Source organism: Ornithodoros turicata, chromosome 10, assembly GCF_037126465.1.
Source record: "Ornithodoros turicata isolate Travis chromosome 10, ASM3712646v1, whole genome shotgun sequence".
Lineage (NCBI taxonomy): Eukaryota > Metazoa > Arthropoda > Arachnida > Ixodida > Argasidae > Ornithodoros > Ornithodoros turicata.
The window spans coordinates 28,489,904-28,505,562 of NC_088210.1; the positions used below are offsets into that span (position 1 = coordinate 28,489,904).

General features: G+C 46.1%; 1 protein-coding gene and 1 long non-coding RNA gene across 6 annotated transcripts in view; one reads left to right on the top strand and one right to left on the bottom strand.

The window, feature by feature from the left end:
• The window catches only part of LOC135369702 (uncharacterized), a 181,939-nt gene that overhangs the window by 47,841 nt on the left and 118,439 nt on the right, over positions 1-15,659 (top strand). The window contains exon 4 of one of the 2 annotated variants that reach the window (XR_010415116.1): positions 6,886-6,938. This is a non-coding gene — a long non-coding RNA (uncharacterized LOC135369702). Of the gene's footprint in view, positions 1-6,885; positions 6,951-15,659 lie in introns of both variants that reach the window. The other variant, XR_010415117.1, reaches the window with a different exon arrangement.
• Positions 1-15,659, bottom strand: part of LOC135369700 (zinc finger protein rotund-like) — a 141,159-nt gene that overhangs the window by 46,555 nt on the left and 78,945 nt on the right. For 3 of the 4 annotated variants that reach the window (XM_064603218.1, XM_064603215.1, XM_064603216.1), the window contains one exon: positions 11,682-11,956. In XM_064603218.1, the coding sequence (XP_064459288.1) occupies positions 11,682-11,956 (275 nt within the window). Of the gene's footprint in view, positions 1-3,989; positions 9,409-11,681; positions 11,957-15,659 lie in introns of those variants that run through there. The other variant, XM_064603217.1, reaches the window with a different exon arrangement.

Consider the following 15,659-nt stretch of genomic DNA (forward strand, 5'->3'; position numbering starts at 1 on the left):
GCTTTGTTGTGCCAGGGACTTGGTGGATGTCTCATCCTGTTTCACCCGTATGTTTTTGAAATATCCCCAAGCCTGACACAGGAAGGAGGCCCTTGTCATGGACAATACGCCTACACCTAACGCCCTCTACGAAAAAAAAAAAAAGAAATCTGTAACCAGCGCCACCTAACCGTGTATTTTTGTAAGAGAGAAGGCTCTCTACCCTATATCCCTGTACATTTTGTAAAGTCACTTTTGCTTGTACCATTTTCAAGGGGACAGTCAGGTATTCTTTCGAAATACGTGGTCAACATCACCAAATCGAACACACATTTTATCGCGCACGTTATCGTTCTGCATTATCGTTAAGTAAACGCGCGCACAACAGGCTCGCCAGAATCAAGTCCGGAGCAGGCATCATATCCACGCAGACACAACCGACAAGATCCCTTATCATCTCGTTCATTCCTTTTTTCCCCCAAGAACTTACCACCCTTTCCCAACAGCCACGTACACTTGGCAACAATCCCTCGCGGATCATCCCACGCGTATATAGAAATTACAACAAATAACAAAACAAAAAAATTTGGGAACGAAACAGCGGCCAATGAGGGAACGTCTCTCCCCGAACCCCTTTCATCCCAACGAATACAAAAGCATGCAGACGACAGAAAATTCGCAGCCGCCACAATTATACGCATTCGTACACACAAATCCTCGTTATTTATGTACGCCTGCATGGCCGTTATTATTGTCTACTTGGAACTCCCCAACTCCCGGTAGAGGACAGCGCCTTCTATTTCCTTTTGAAACAAAACGCGACTGCGTGCTGAATCACCGCCAGTTTTGATAAATGACATTCGCGTTTCCGATATGAAGGAGGCGTTTTTCCAGCGTCACTGGGGATGTTGGGAAGGATGCAGTTTGGATGCTAACTGCAGCAAATAAGCCTAGCGGAGGCGCATCGGAGGGCAAAATGGGGGGAATCCGTTGATTGCGAGGTGCTGTGTGGCGGTGGCGAGTCCCGCGTTGCATGCGAGGAAAAATGTTCACGAGCTTTTCCACTCTGAAAGCTGAATTTTAAAGCAGACACTGTAAAACTCTTGTTGATGTCCGCGAGGCCCTAATTTGTATGAATTCCGCAAATTTTAAGGCCACGCGGAAATTTCGAACAAGGATTGACGCTTGTGAAACTATATGCTGGAAGAGCAAACTATATTTTCATGCGTAGTTGTGCAGGTTACTAGCAAGCATTGGAACTATTTTTTGCAGCACAAGCATGTACAGTGTAGGTACGGTGTAGATTTTATCCAATGGTGGTACGGACACGTTTCGTGCTTTTAATTTGGGGCGCAAATTTTAGCATCCATAATTCGCGAAATTTTGCGGCCGCCACATATCCAATACGTGGCCTGTTATAGGTTCGCGAAAAATCGCGGCCGCGAAATTAAAATGTATTGCAGTGTAGTGGAGAACATAGAACAACATTTCGGGGTGACGCGGTGGCATATAGGAACGGTGGAGTTGCCCACATCTCAGATATGGTGTGTCCAGACCTATCACCAGCTACGATGACGCCTCGCAGCAGAAAGCGATAGCGACTGATCTACGGTCAGAATAGCTCGTGGCGCTTCCCGTGATGGAAACATAAAATTTTAACTGACTAGTCTCAACATCTCGGTGAGTCAAATGAGTCATGCTCTAAGCCGATAGCCGTAAACTAACAAAAACACAATTTCAGTGTGTTTCAAGACGACAGATTGTTAGTGCTATCACCCCAAGAAAAAAACAAAAAAAAAACATAATTTTAGTCCTTTTGGGGATTGAATGCATTATCACAAAAATTGGTCCCTTTAGGGAGTAAAGGCACGGGACTAAATGAATGTCACAGAGTGGGGACTGCATTTCACGCTCTGTTCTAAGAGTCCGAGCTACATAATTCATCTGCATGAATGAAAATACTTTCATTCATCATCTCCTAATAAAGTTGTTGTTATTTTGAATTAAACCGTCAACCGTGATATGTCGAGTGATGTAAAATCTTCCTCTGTTTTTTTTTCCTCTCTGTGGGTGGAAAATTGCTAAGCTAGCTAAGTTAGTCTTATTTCATCAAGTTCACGAAGACCGCATATTTACGTATAGTTTGTGACAACTTAAGTCCTACAATTGGGACCAGCCCATTAATCCGTGGCAGGCCCCTGCGATTGGCTACCAGCCTTTGCACGACGCCCTCGCTTCACGATGTAGTGCCGGCTATCTCTCTCTCTCTCTCTCCCTCCCCCCAGTCCCCATTTTGGCGCGCCGCACTGCATTCGCGCGCGCGGAGCGATTGTTGCGTGGGGGCGGGGTCAAGTTGAGTGACTATCTGGAGTCCTGGGAGTAAATGTCGGGCTTGGGGGACTAAAATGGGGAGTAGTTGCGGGTTAGGAAATTAGAAGCTGCAATTACTCCCTATTTTCTCCTTTTCCCTCCTTAGAGTGTACATAACTTACGGCAGTCCAGAACGTGTCACGAACAGGCCACTTACAGCCTAAGATAAATAAAGGAACTCCTCTTCCGTGCATTTAGTCCAGAAAGGGAGTAATGGCTAAGCCATGCCATCCATTTCCCACTTCCTTTCTTCGTAGAGTGTAATAGGACGAGCCGTTTTAGGGATCAGACAGAAGGAAAAAACGAAAGCAAGCAAAATGTGCAGGTTCGCCTGTAGTGTGACACCGGACACCTCGCACCGAAAATGAAACCTCGAGGGGATGTGCACTTGCTAAGAAGTGCGGGGAGCTCATTAGCCTTCGTTGCGCGTGCATCTTCGTTTTTTATCCTCATATTACTTTTAATTTGCGACCATGTTTTCTTTTTCAGTCACTTTGAGGCCGAGTTCTGACACCCCAGGCTCGACCCCGGAGACGCAATTAGGTGGACTAATGGAGCAGCTGTCAAAAATAAATTGATACTGCCAAAATCTCTCGCGCAAAAATATGTCGTCTGCTACTAATAGCGTCAGCTGGGTACGCCTAGTGTAGGGGGACGCTGCTGGTCGTCGGGGGAACGGTGAAGCCTATATAAGCTTGGGTTGCACCATCGTCAAAATAAAATTCAATTGAATTGAATCACCATAGGTGCACGCGTCTAACACAGGTTGGTCCAGCACGGCTTCGCGCTGGGAAAGGATGGAGGAATGCACGTAGTCCATCACAAACTTTCTCCCCTTATTTGAAGCTCAACCAACGAGCACATGGCCTTCGCGAACACGGAAAGGAGGAAGCTTGGACGCATGCGTAGTTAATTGACCAACACTCCGTAGCCAATAACAGATTTTCTGTACACGTTAGCTTTTCCAAATAGTAAACAGCGCAATGCTTCTTTTGTCCCGAATACCATAATCCCTGATCTGTTTCTTTCTCCCCAGAAAAAGGGGGAAAGGAGGAAGCTTGGACGCATGCGTAGTTAATTGACCAACACTCCGTAGCCAATAACAGATTTTCTGTACACGTTAGCTTTTCCAAATAGTAAGCAGCGCAATGCTTCTTTTGTCCCGAATACCATAATCCCTGATCTGTTTCTTTCTCCCCAGAAAAAGGGGGAAAGGAGGAAGCTTGGACGCATGCGTAGTTAATTGACCAACACTCCGTAGCCAATAACAGATTTTCTGTACACGTTAGCTTTTCCAAATAGTAAACAGCGCAATGCTTCTTTTGTCCCGAATACCATAATCCCTGATCTGTTTCTTTCTCCCCAGAAAAAGGGGGAAAGGAGGAAGCTTGGACGCATGCGTAGTTAATTGACCAACACTCCGTAGCCAATAACAGATTTTCTGTACACGTTAGCTTTTCCAAATAGTAAGCAGCGCAATGCTTCTTTTGTCCCGAATACCATAATCCCTAATCTGTTTCTTTCTCCCCAGAAAAAGGGGGAAAAGAGGAGGGGGGTTTGTTTGCAACATCACTTTTATGGCGTTGAGTATACACCTACACCTTTTGTACTTGCGAAGAACACACCGCATCACACAATAGTACATGTTGGAGACCTTTATTTGTCACAACAAAATAAACGCGTTTCAGAAAAAAAAAAAAAATAATAATAAGGTCACAATCATTCTCATGAATGACCATACGTGAGACATCCGCGACGACGATGGTGTATGACTTAGCAATCCGTAATAGCCGAGAAAATCATTCGCAATCACGTTTGTGACAGAACGGAAACGTGATTAACATGGCCATGATCAGCACGCCGCATATTTACACAAGCGCCTCGTCGCTCTTTCCTGCATGTGACAGCAGGTGGAAGAGCAACGAAGAGTCACAAAAAAAAAAAAAAAGAATTGCCCATTGGATGAGGCTACGATGGGGAGTGACGAAATATTGGACCAATCGTGAGCTCGCATTCCTCATTCGGTGTGGATGACCGCTTGACAACTGGGAGTCGACATCACATAATGAATGCAACAAATACGGGTCTACACAACAGCAGTAAACTATCCAGACTTTCTTTCTCGCCGAGACACGTCACGTGGTCACCTGCCAATAAGTGCCACAGTGTGATGGATGATCAGCATTTAAACGGACAAACGAACACATAATGCTTCATTGCACATGTACGGACCATAACGAAGAAGAACAACCAACAGACATTGCACGGGGAAGAGAATGGGACTCCAGGGGAACCGGGAACCTGGAGGAAAAAAAAAATACCTCCAGAGATATCCCGAATCCAACTACAGCCTGTCAACAAACTGAACGTCAGAAGTGAACAAACCATCGGAGGAGGTAGGGACGAAGAAGGAAGACAACACTGGTACGGTTCGTGCCGTGCACGAGAACTGAAACCGTTTCCCAAGAGACCCGCTTGTACCGTGCACGCCTTTTTCAGAGAGCTTTGTGCAGAATGAGGGGGGGGAGACACACATAAATTTTATGTACAGATATCTATTATAAAAGGTAGAGTGACCTCTCTTGAAGAGCCGACAGTTGCATGAAAACGGAAAAGTCGACTGCCACGAACGTGCCTGAACCCGGCGTCCATATTACGCTTGTTGTAGTAACATGATGTACACCTCAAATTTAGTGCCTAAGTAACCCAGTACCGGGATTTTCCCAGCACCTCTCTCCCCCTCCCCAATACCCTTCCAAAATACCTACTACTAAAAAGGCAAAAAATATCGCCAAAATTGGCCACAAATAAAACCAAGCTGCACTTTTCGCGTAACGCGCTCCCGTCGTCCCCGAATGACATCGTTCTCTCCCTGTGGTTTGTTGAGAATGGGAGGTGTACGTCTCTTTGTGACATTTATACGATTTACGTTAATTGTCACCAGAAGCCGTACGCCCGGTACTCTCCACAAATTAGGAGAAATGACGGTACCATTCTGCGCAGCGGTAGGCCTTCGATGCCAACTCGAGCCCCCCCTGAGTCCCCGTTTCAAGTATACCAGTTTCAGACACCTTCGACGACACTTCATACAAAACGTAATGCTATGACTAACACACTGAAGGATAGGTTAACAGGAGGTGGCATTAGATGCCTTGCACAAGGAGAGTGAGGACAGTCACACGATGAGTCTCGTTATACAGGCAAACAAAGTGGAAGCCCCGAGTGTTTGACACCGGGCTACGCACGTGTTGCTAAGGTGGGGTGCTGTGGACGGAACACAGAGCTTCGACGTCAAATAAGTGGACCACCCCCTTGTCTTGCAAGGACACGGCCGTGAAACGGGTGTCTGGAGCGTGCACGTTTATGTTATGGCTGCTCATTTTGTAGCGCTGGCACAAATTGGCATGTGAGGGTACCCTCAATTTAGCGTGGAAGGAAAAGAGCTTCGGAAGCTCATTAAACGACTCCTGTCTACAGTAAGGATCGAGGGAAGCTCTGGAAGAACGTCATCGTAAAAGTTCGTGAAGTTGTGCGTGTTATCGATCGTGCTCTCGTGATCAGTTCAGCCTCTCGAATGGCTTTTGAGATGCTGAACACACTTTTGTCACACCAGTGCTGGCACATACCATTGATGCCATTACGGATTTCTTGCCTCAAAATGAACCATTGGAAGTGAATGATAAACCCTGTTGCTAAGGCATTAAGTGCAGTACTTTTCAGTGCAGTCTTTTAGACTTCACTACATCCCGATTAAAAGGTTGCTGATCACGACCTGTCACGGTAAAAAGGAGCAGAGCTTGCTCTATATTTTTAATATTTGGATCCAAGCTTGCGAGACCCCTATACGTATATTGTAACCTCTTGTATCATATTGTTTTTGTCGAATAAATCTGAAATTTGAAGCTTGCAGACAATGTTCGCACTTACCGCGTGCTTACAAAGTGCAAGACCTGGACGATAGATTTCCCTTCATGATTCAGTTCACTAGAGTGAAGGTAGTGACATAATTTTGATATTAAAAAAAAAAAAGTCAATCCTATTCTTCCATCAATTTTCCACTGCAGTCCCACTAAGGCACAGTGCAAAACGTGATTACATAGGAGGACAAGTATTAGCCGACCAACCACACCTTGTTGCATGCACATTCCCAAGCTCAGATAGTTTCATTGTTTCTGTTTGCGATATCGTTTAATGTTATATCTTATATCTGTTATATAATGTTATAATATCTGTTAACATTCACATGTTAACATCCCTTTAAAATGTTCACAGTAATGCCTTTCCTTAACTAGAAATTATTAAATACCTTAGGTCGCTATTAAGACGCATTCATATGATGCACACACAAGTTTGCAGCCTTTGTTTTGTGCTGCTCCTAAAAGTACATGCGCCTGTATTTAGCGGTGTACGCACAAGGAATTTAGAATGTGTGCAAGAATTTTGTTTCTTTCTTCTTCTTTCATAACCTTTTTTGGATCCACTTGTGAATCTGTTTCATCAGATTGTTTGCTCATTACACATGCACTTTCTTTTCAGAGATAAATAACTGAGGAGTAAAGATGACTCATATGCCTCATAAAGTACAGAAAGTTCCACAGAAAGTGAGTACACCAAAGTCCACACGTGAATAAATGTCAGCGGTGGTGAAGGTGTTATGTCACTGGGGTAGTGGTGAAAAGAATAATGCAGAATAATGAGGAGTAGTGAAAGAATAAAGAATGATGGTGAAGGAACACGTAAGAAAGGATATTGGCACGGTTACTAGAACCTGTTCAAGGGACTGTGAGGAGGACATTTGTTAAACCCTCGCATTTTGTAAAGAGCCATCTTTCTATAGCTCCTTCAGAACTGCTTCATTTTGGTCAAAATAGGAACAATTTTAATCCAATTATTGTTTTCTTCTCCGCAATTATTTTAAATGAGCACGAAGCGCTATTGAGTTCATTTTAGTATGATGTCCAACCGTGTGTTACATGCTAGCTACATGTCTCACGCATGCTTGTAAGTCGCATGTTTGTCGTCTATGCAGTTCTCTGTTTTATCGTGGTCAAATGCAACACACAATGCTATCTCTAACGTCGGAAGCATAGCGACGTCAGACTGAAGTGGGACATTCATAAGCCTAGCTTGAGGTGTGTACTACACAAATTACATTGTATGCAGTGACAAATTTTTTTAAAACAAAATTTCTAGTTTCACTCACAGCCTCGGTATCCACCTTACTACAGGCGCAGCATTAAACAATAAATCCTGCCAATGTCCACGCACATATCTTAAATTTTGAGCATCCAAAGGCGACTTCAAAAGAAATGCTGGAATGTGTCGACGGTCGAAAAGATCAGGCATGCCAGAAAGATGACACCAATCAACGTATGCTTCAAATTTCACTACCGAGAACCCTTTGGATATAATGCACCTTCCTACGTATAATCTTGAAACGAAAGAGTCCAATAACGAAGAGGGAGGGTCAACCAGAATGAGGGATAATGCCCAAAATTCCGAAGCTCAACGAGAGCCTAGTTCCGGACTGAATGTACCGCAGAAAAATGGTGGAGAAGTTAGGAAGAAGAGGAAGAAATGGGAAGCCCATCGCAAAAACAATCCCTCGCACAAATCAATCAATCAATCAATCATGAGTGTGACCCTGTCTGTTCCACATCTACATACAGTCTCCTTGTTAAGTAGCTGTAAACAAGTTGTAGAACTTGCATCGTTGAAGCCAAACACACTTGAGAAAGAAAAGCAGTTCCAACACAACGCCTTGCATTGGTGCTTCCGCAGGTGGTCCCGTAGCCACTCAACGTCTCGCCGGCACGTGCGCAAAAGACCGTAGGAGCTGCTACCCCTTTAGTTAGCTATGCTCACGCTCTGCTCCACAGACCGCAAAACACACACGGTGAAGAAAGAGGGTTTGACCCTGTCCGACGAATCTCGTCGATACCCTCACGAGCCGCACATTCTGAGACACTGCACTCTCCGAGACTAGAGAGCGACCAAATTTCTGTTCCTCACATAAAAGGTGGCGTCGCGTCCGCCCAACTACTACTGCTGCACCACTTTGTTGTTGTCTTTACTGAGGTGATGCTGCTGCTGCTGCTGTTCCGCAGCCTGCTGTTGTTGTTGGTGCTGCGCGAGGCTGGGCATGGAGGCAAAGTTCCTTATTTGGTGCAGTGAAATGAGCTGGTTGGGAAAAGACACACCCTTTGCTGCGGTGTCGCCGGGCTGCTTGGCCTGGAAGGGCTCGTAGGGGAAGTACGGACGAGACGCGGCGCCCGCAAGGGGCCCGCACGCCCCCTGAATCGGCGTGAAGGCCGACGTCATCTTGGCCGTCGCAGCATTGACACCCGCCGGAGTGGAGTCCGCGTACGGGTCGTCCGACGACCTCCGCTCCCCCGTCCGAATCAGGTGTTGCAACCTCGAGTCGCAACCCGCGCCACCTCCTCCTCCTCCCTGGAGACAGTCTGCCACGTCGTTGCAGAGCCCCTCGTGCTTGTTCCAGTACGCCTGCTGCTCCGCCTGGACCGCCTGCTGCTGCTGGAGGGCCGCCCGCTTGGCGGGGTCAGACGTGCGGTCGGCGTGTTTCTGCATGTGCTTGGCCAGGTAGGTCTCCTGCGTGTAGCTCTTGCCGCAGAACTGGCAGATGTGGGTCTTGAGGTGCTTGGAGTCGCGGTGGCGCGGGATGTGTTCCAGCAGACCGGCCTCATCGACGAAGCACTTGTAGCAGCTGTTGCACTTGAAGGGCTTGTCAGTCTGGTGGCAGCGGGAGTGCGACTGGAGGTTGGACAACTGCGAGAAAGCCTTGTTGCAGCCGGGGTGGCGGCACTTGTACGGCTTGTCGCCCGTGTGCGTGCGGATGTGCTGTTGCAGGTGGGACAGTTGCGTGAACTTGCGCTGGCAGATTTCGCAGCGGTACGGCTTGATGCCCAGGTGGATGCGAGAGTGCTGCGACAGGTAGGAGGCATTGGCGAATGCCTTGCAACACTGGGAGCACTTGTACGGCTTTGCCTCCCGCATGTGGCTCTGTGTGTGGAGCTGCAAGTCTGCCTTGGCGCCAAAGATCTGTAACAGGCAACAAGGGGGACAGGGCCGAATGTCAGTTACATGTGTGTGCGGCAAGGGACATATCAGTTTGGGCTGTCCAACAGTCCATGGTGCAAAATTGCGGTTAACTCCCCTGTCAGATTCCCGGACAGATTTTTAGGCTGCATCTTATTTTCCCGTCCTCGAATCGTTTCACCTTTATCGTGTCGCGAGACACTCTATTATTATTCGGTTTACGTCCTCCATTTCGTGTCACAAGAAAACGAGTATGGACAAATGAGCTCGAGAGCTAGTTGCACCATGGTTTGTGGCAGTCGTATTACAAGAAAACGAACAATGTCTTATGGTTATCCATGTACGAAGGTGCCCACAGTCACGTAGGTGAGGTGCAAACAATTTTGGTTCTTTTTGTGGGGTGCCACCCCAGGAGCTGACATTTTGGGGGCAGAGGTTATTCTAGTTTGGAACCAAGGCAGAAAAGACGTCGAGCGTCATTGCAGCTCTGTACACGTGCTCCTTCAGTGTACCGAAAGCCAAGAATGGCCGTAAGGAGTTAAAAGTATTTTGTGTCGCTCTCTGACAGTCCTCTGGGTGGCAGCGCCACAGAAAGAGTGAAATGTAATACCCCAGACCACGGCAAGAAGAAGCTTCGATGGCAGCATCCTTCTTCCAACACGAAGGAACAGAAACGCAGACAAGGGAAAGGCTCTAAGAGGGAACAGAGAAAAGACAGACAAAAAATTCTCCAATGTTATGGTGGCAGCTAAAGAGAGCTTTACCACGTCGCAAGCGAAAGCGAGCTTGAGAAAGCTCAATGGCAATGGAGTTAGGCCGAAGTCATAAATGCAGTTATGTAAACGAATTCATCGTAATATACAATGTTTGTAAGTTGTATCGATCATGCCTCCGGTGCAAAATGTTTACGAAAGTATGCATTACCCATTGTATTCTACGTTTCGCACGCGAGCAACATTTTTCGCGGAGCTGCAAGAGGCTTTAGTGCATATATGCTTGTGTGTCAAAGCTCTGTTATTCGTTTCACACCAGATAAGGTGCACATTCCTTCATCCGTTTGAAGTCGAGGACTACGGCTATCGAACTGAAATGCGTACCAAACGGGCACACCGACACAGCAAATACACAAAACCCCGAAAGATTCCTAATTCTTCTATCCAAAACCGATCGCGCTGATATCTTTTTTTGCCCACATCGAAGGTCACTGGCCTCCCCTCCTCCTTTGTGGAGGAATCTCACAGACGGAGACGTACACACTTGGGACCTCACCTCATTCATAGCGGCTTGAGTCATCACCGCTCCCGATGTCGTCTCCATGCTGTTATTTTCCGCGTCGGTAGCATACTACGACACGCGCCAGTTTACTTGTAAACATAAACAACGCGCCAACTTATGATGCACTTCAGCCAGTCAAACGAGAATTCTCTCCCAGCAGCGCCATTTTTTTTCTCCGTGCCCGCCGCCGCGTCAGAAAGAAGAAAGCAGTGCCGTGAAGACCCTGTGTTCGAGAGTAGCGGCGCGTTTTTTGAAAGCAGAAGACAGCTAAGCAGAAGTGGCAAGAAGCCGCCGTCGATCTTCCTGACGCGGATGAAAGCTTGCTTAAAAATGGCCATCTGCGGAATATACCTTGCGCATTGTGCGATATTACGCCCGCTATAAATTGTCGGATAAAGCGGTGAATGAGATTCGTGTAGTTGGCACATTCACGAAGGGACCGTAAAATATTGAACCGGTATATTGTGTTTACAGCCGTACGACGGACTCAAAATGTAACATGCCGTCCTCATTTCTATTATGCGACCTATAACTGCTGCATAATATACACGGCAGATGAATCCCACATGAAAGGTGGAATTAATGATGCATTATTTTCACGCCAATCATCGGTGGCTTTACAGTTTTCGCGCTCTCTCGCCAGTCTTCATATTGCAGACGCTGGCGAACTTCCGCACTAACCTTCTTCGTTAATATATATATATATATTTTTTTTTTTCATTCACTTCACAGTGTTCACTTTCCTCATGCCATTGGCGCGTGACAATATAGCAGATGCAACGAGCCTGACAACCCTCCAAGAAAAAGGGAGCAATTTTAGTCCCTTTCGGGATTAGATGCACGGAAGTTTATTCAAAGCTTTGGGACTGTTGGCAGTGATGGGGAGTAAATTCTAGGGTAGGGGACTAAAAGCTGTAATTGCTCCCCAATGTACTTCCCCCCTTTTTTTTTTTTGTGTGTGTGTGAAGTTCTAGAAAAGGCACGAGTAGGGGTTCACTCACCTGCGGGCACATTTTACACTGATACTTCCGACCTGGGGTACCATTGGCAGGTGGTACCGCACCCGGAGTGGATGTTGGTGGACCCTTGAGGGGTTGGGGTACGACCAACATGGATCCCTGAGGAGGGCTGTGGGCTCCGGTAGAGGCGCCACCGCCGCTCCCTGGTCGGGCAGGGCCACCCGAAGATGCATACAGGCCCCCGTTGCCCCCGCCATGCATCTGCGGTGACGGGGACTCTAGCGGGGGCCGCCCTTCCTCCAAGCTGTTCGGATTGCCTGGAAGCAATACGAGAATAATTCGTTTTTGTGCTACCTGGCGAAGAAAGCGTATCCAAGTTAGGTAGACTTGGATGCTCTTTCTCGCAACATGGAGAGAAAAAAAAAGAAAACATTTAGGCTGCTACCAGCTGCATACACACATACACAGGGTGATGTTTCACCTATAACATGTTACAAAAGTATATACACAAAATCAATTTGTATGGGGGTCGACGGTATTTATCTTCGGCTAACTTTTGCCACGCGCTGCAGGTCGTTCTAGCGAATAATTAGAAGACAATTAATTTATTGAATTGAACTCCTGAAGTGCGCCAAAATAAACCAATCATGTTTTCTTGCCACAATCAGGAAGCGCATTGCGGATTTGCCTAAGTCCACAGTGAAATACGCTACCTAGTGCACTGGTAGCAGCTAAAAAATAATAATTAAAAAAAAAAACGAAGAAGAAATCGTGATAAAACGCGTACTTGCTACACCGTGACGTAACAACTAAGACTCAGTCAACCAGGATCGTGTTTTCAACGGCGATAGCCAATCACGAACGTGCTTTCTGCGGTCGTTGCCATGGTGACGAAACACTGTCGTCTGCGAGTAGTAATTCAACGTCTCCGCGTACTAAATGGGAAATAAATAATAAAATAATTTAAAATAATTTTAAAATAAATTCTCAAAACGGTCCCATATCTTTCTCGAGACTGATTTTCTGGAAAGCGTGTTGCAATTTCCGTCTACAGATTCAGGTCTACGGGTTCCAAGTTATATAGCTGCAATTATTTTGCGAGTTCTTGAATTCGCAGAACGGCAAATCGCTGTAGCAGGCGAATTCTGACTTTATATTTCCACGTAGCGGAGGAGGGAGAGGAGGAAATAAGCGGGCCTTCTGTAACTAGGTGGCGTTGGTACTTGGCGATATTTAGTCGTTCTATCCGTGGAGTACGAAATGGTCTGCGCTCTCGCGGTCTGCGAACGATACAAAGGGAGTTGGATTGGATCAAAAATAAAAGCTGGTGAATAGTAAGACTGTTGTCAGGAATAGGATGCAGTGCATATCGACTGTTATCGCAAAGAAAACTTTTCTAGCGCCTCGCTATAATGCACCGCACCGGGTGACAGAGACATCCTGTGATAACGTGGCCTAGCGACCGAGCTGTAACTCTGTACGCGAGGTTCAGTGACCATGTATATTCGCATTCCGTTTCTTTTTTTTTTTTTTTTTTTCTCTTTCTTTCTAGGTGAGAATTGGGTGAGGAACCACGGTATACCGCCGCCAATATCAGTATTATGTGTATTCTTGCATTTCTTGCGCAGAAAGAGATAATAATTAATAATTAGGTGTTTACGTCGCGAGACAACTGAGATCATGAGCGACGCCAGAGCGGTCGGTCTGTGGATTGCCCACCTGGGGGTTCTTTAACGTGCGATGAAGGCCCATCACACGGCAACCAGTATTTAACGTCGCTCGCGGAAGACGGCGTGTGTAAGCAACTTGTACCCTGCCACCAAGTTGCCGGCGTCCTCGGCCGGGTTCGAACCCACAATCTCGGGATCAGAAGGCGCACACGCTACCGACTGAGCCACCGAGGCCGGTGCACAAAGAGAGATAATAGTGAATGCAGTATTGTTGCGTCTTAATTTTCGTACGGAAAAAAAAAGAGAGAGAGAGAAAGAAGTAATCGTATTTAAAAAAAAACAACAAAAAAAAACAATGTTCTCACGAGAGGATGGCCTCGAAACGCAGGTCTTTCATCATCGCAAGCCTATCAAAGTGTCACATTACAACGGAAAAAGCCCGCGCTGTATCGAACGAAATTTTATAAGCGCGCAAATGCAGGTAATAAATACTGTAAATCCTGCACGGACACTCCTTTATGGACCTCGTTCTTATTTATTTTTTATTTTATTATTATTGTTTTTTTTTGTTTTTGTTTTTTTTCGTTCTTCTTGTTCGCCGAAAGTTTCTACAGTCACGAAATAACCACAACGCTGTTACATGCCCTGAAAAAAAAAAAAAAGAAAGCTATTTCCTAACAGCAAGCCCCGACGGCATCGAAAACAAGCTAACTATTCCGTCATATCTCACTTACGAGCTCTACACATGCACGTAGCCTACTTCCCTGCACAATCGATATCAGAAGCCCCACCCACGATGTGACATCGGGAAACTACCGCTGCACAAATTGTTACCACGAACGATGCACGCATCACCTATACAACATAATTTAATGTTCGAACTTTCGTGACTCAAATGCTATACTCCCCCCCATTCAGTATTCCGACCCTCACGCACGGCGATAAAGGTGCCTCTTTATATATACATGGTCCCGTGTTATGGACAACATCGTTCAAAAAAGCGCCCGTGCGTTTCCTCCCGCTTCAAAAAAATCGATCCGCCGAGCGAGGATTTTGGCGAAAACCGAGGCGGTAAATATCGAAAACGCGCCCGGAGCACCGGGGCGGACGGAAAAAAATAAAAATACCTACAGGTCAAAAACGGAAAAAGAAATAAAAGAGCGAAAGGGGCGAAGATGCAAATTTGCGTCTCCCTCCCCCTTCTCCGCGATCGCTCGCGCGCGCGCGCGCGCGCGTTAATTACTGAAGTTACTGCAGTTAGCGACCGGACGAATCTGGAGACGAGAATCGAGGGAGAGAAGGATTAGTCGCCGTTGATTGGCTCTCGGAGTGGACGGAAAAAGGGGGAGATGAGGAAGGCAACACAAAATGGCCGCTGTTAAAAAACGACACTATGAGAAAAAGGTGTTCGGAAGCAAAAGGAGCCTGCGCTGGCGTCTTGCGGAATGGATTTGATATCGTAGCACTGTAGTGGCGTTGCTGATATACCTATACTAAACAGTATACAACGTGCTACACAGTAATATGTAATGTACCTCAAATGTACGTACAACATATGCTACATGGTATGTAATCATACCATTTACTATGTAAGTATATTAGATAGTATGCGTGTTCGCGTATTTGACATAAGAATTATTCTATTTCCACACATTCAAAGCGGGTGAAAACGAGTCAATTTCGACGTCGGGTGTCACCTATTTCTCCTTTCCAATAGATGAACAGCGTTGCCGTCTGTTGGAGGCAGCGCTGCGAAAAGTGAGATAAACAAAACCGCATAGAGCCGAATTTGTTCTGATCCATGGTTCCCACTGAATTTTGGAGCAAAAATTCAAGAGATCTTCCCAGGACCTTTTAAGGCTTAGTCGCCGTTTTGGCTGGGACCTAAAACACAGTTTATGACCAGGGCTTCAATATTTCACTCAAATGTTTATAAGGTACAGTTATTACACGAGCAAATATACCCGTTCACAAACGTGATTGATGACTCCTAAACATTGAAGAATATAGGATATAGAAATAGGTTGATGAATACAACGCGACGCGCCGTTAATTTCATGCACTTTTGGTTTCCGATGCTGATTCCTATTGCAATGAGTGCTAACACGTGTGGTTTTGAAGATATAGTTCTGACACTGAAATAAGAAAAAAAAAGAAATGAAAAAAAAACGGAATTTGCACGCGCATCTCCATGATAATAAGAACAAGACGTAAAATCAAGGGTTTTCAGGGATCATCCAGACCTTGAAAATGGCATTTTCAAATTCCAAGGGATGGGTTTCAAGGACCAGTGGGAACCATGCATATCGCGAGTCATGGGTTATTGAGTTATATGGGTTATATTGGGTTA